At 61.8% G+C, this 2056-nt stretch overlaps 1 protein-coding gene across 1 annotated transcript; it reads right to left on the reverse strand.

Moving 5' to 3' along the window:
• Nucleotides 1-524: 524 nt before the first annotated feature.
• Nucleotides 525-1572, reverse strand: TMSB10 (thymosin beta 10). Its single transcript, XM_036872303.1, has 3 exons — nucleotides 1448-1572; nucleotides 1094-1201; nucleotides 525-812 (listed from the first exon to the last, which is right to left on the reverse strand). The coding sequence occupies exons 2-3, from the start codon at nucleotides 1191-1193 to the stop codon at nucleotides 784-786; spliced, it is 129 nt and encodes a 42-aa protein (XP_036728198.1). The 5' UTR covers nucleotides 1194-1201; nucleotides 1448-1572; the 3' UTR covers nucleotides 525-783.
• Nucleotides 1573-2056: the final 484 nt, after the last annotated feature.

Consider the following 2056-nt stretch of genomic DNA (forward strand, 5'->3'; position numbering starts at 1 on the left):
TTCCTTGGATCCCGCCTTTGTTTTTGTTCCAATGCCTCCTTTTTCAAGCTCCAAGAGAAAGCCTCTCGGGGACTTTGTGACCTCGCCCAATTTCCAACATTCCAGATTCAGTCATTTCCCCCTTTCTTCTCAGACTTTAAATCACTGTTCTCTCCTGGTGTTAATCAGAACTATGAGGAGGCCAGAGAAAACGGTGAGACTGTAAAAGCTTATCAAAAACAAATTCTGAAAAAAACAAAAAACAAAAAACAAATTCTGCTCTTTTAAAAAAGCATTTTCCAAAACAGCTTCCAGGAATGAAAAGTGGGGTTAAATTTTGCATGGATTGCAAGAGTAAGCGGCTAATAACCCGTAAAATCTTACACAGAAGCAGGAAAACTCAAAATAAGAGATGGTCCCTGCAAGCCAGCCCATCCTGCGACCCCCTCCCCCGCTCTGCGGCAGGAACTCCGACTCCGGTGGCTGGAGCTCTGCTGCAGTGGCACTACCCACGCATACTCAACTAACAGACTCAGACCACGCCAGCCATGCCACGAGGTGTGTTTTATTGTCATTAATCATACAAATAATTTTCTATAATATCCCAGGGCAAACCGGAGAATTTGGCAGTCCGATTGGAGGGTCCCTTCAGAGACCCACAGGCCGGTGGCATCGGCACGGAGTGCCCGGGTTCACAGTGCAGCTTGTCGCTCGTGTCCATCTTGCAGGTGGCTCTTCCTCCACATCACGACTAGGGTCTCCAAGATGATGGGGGTGGAGAATACTCCGGGTTCTCAGGAAATTTCACTTCGCTTGCTTCTCCTGCTCAATGGCTGTGGAGGGCAGGAAGCGGGCACTGGGGGATGGGAACCCCTTGCAACCCGCCAACCGAGGCGCTTACAAACCTGGGCTGGGCGAGGCACCCACGAGGTCTGGGGATTAAGAAAGAGGCTTGGGGTTGGGGACAGGCGCCTTGTGCAACAGAAAGGGGAGCTGGGGCTGCCCGACGGGAGGCATCCGCCGGATGGGGTGCGGGGCTCGGTTTAGGGGAAGGGCGGGGTGGGGACTGGGCTGGGCTGGGAGCTCGAGGACCCGGAGGCGGGGGCGGACTCACTCTCTTTGGTCGGCAGGGTGTTCTTCTCCTGCGTCTCCGTCTTCTTCAGCTTGGCCTTATCGAAGCTGGCGATTTCCCCCATGTCCGGCTTGTCTGCCATTTTCAACCCTAGCGGGCAAGCCAAGGCGGTTGGCCCGGAGCCGGGACCAGCGGCCCCCTCCGCGCTCCCCGCCGCCGCCCCTCGACGTGGCACTCCGGCCGGGGCGTTCCCGGCAGCCCGGAGGCCGAGGATCTGGGCGCGTCCCGCACCCCCTCCACAGCCCCAGGGCGTGGCCGGCCGGTCCGGGCGTCCCGTCGGGGAAGGGCCGCTCCGACCCCACCCGGATGGGGCCTCCGCCCCAGCGCGCCGCTCACCGAAAAGTTCCGCTCCAAGCCCGCGGTTCCGGTGCTCTGACTTGCGTCGCTGCAGCAAGAGACAAAAGAGCGGCGCCCGCCCCTCGCCTTATATATGCCGCGCCCCGCCCCGCCCCTCGCCCGCCGCAGCGGGGGCGGCACCGGCGGCTGTGGGGGCGGGGCCAGGGCGGGCGGCTAGCTTTCCCGCCGTGCCCTCCGCCTGGCTGCCCGCCGGGTTGGGCGCGGCTCTTCCCGCGCGCGGGGCCTCTGCGCCCAGTGCCCACAGCTCTCAGGTTCCCCAGCGTGGAGGGTGCAGGCGCGGCCAGGGTGGGCGCCAGGCCCTCAGTTTTCTAGGGTGCTGCACTCCCGTCTCCGGCAGTCTGCTGCTCACCCGCAGGAGGGACGTGGGGGGCCAGCGGGGGAGGGGTGTATGGTTGGGTGTGGATGTGGGTGTGTAGCGTGTCGTTGTGAGTATGGGTGTGCTGGCGTGCTCGCGCGCTTTGCAGCAGTCCCGGCTCGCAGGAGACACCCCACCCCTGGGCAGTCCCCACGTCTTTCGCCTTTAGCACACCGGAAACCCCCCCACCCCCTTTTCCTCTCCTCGGGGAGGTGAACCCCTGCGGGGTCTCA

This window comes from Balaenoptera musculus, chromosome 13, assembly GCF_009873245.2.
Source record: "Balaenoptera musculus isolate JJ_BM4_2016_0621 chromosome 13, mBalMus1.pri.v3, whole genome shotgun sequence".
Taxonomy (NCBI): domain Eukaryota; kingdom Metazoa; phylum Chordata; class Mammalia; order Artiodactyla; family Balaenopteridae; genus Balaenoptera; species Balaenoptera musculus.

Bases quoted from the DNA above. Each gene is read 5' to 3' on its own strand.
- TMSB10 (XM_036872303.1), bottom strand. From the start codon at position 1,193: ATGGCAGACAAGCCGGACATGGGGGAAATCGCCAGCTTCGATAAGGCC. The intron at 813-1,093 runs GTGAGTCCGCCC...TGCCCTCCACAG, and splicing joins CACCCTGCCGACCAAAGAGA to CCATTGAGCAGGAGAAGCAA.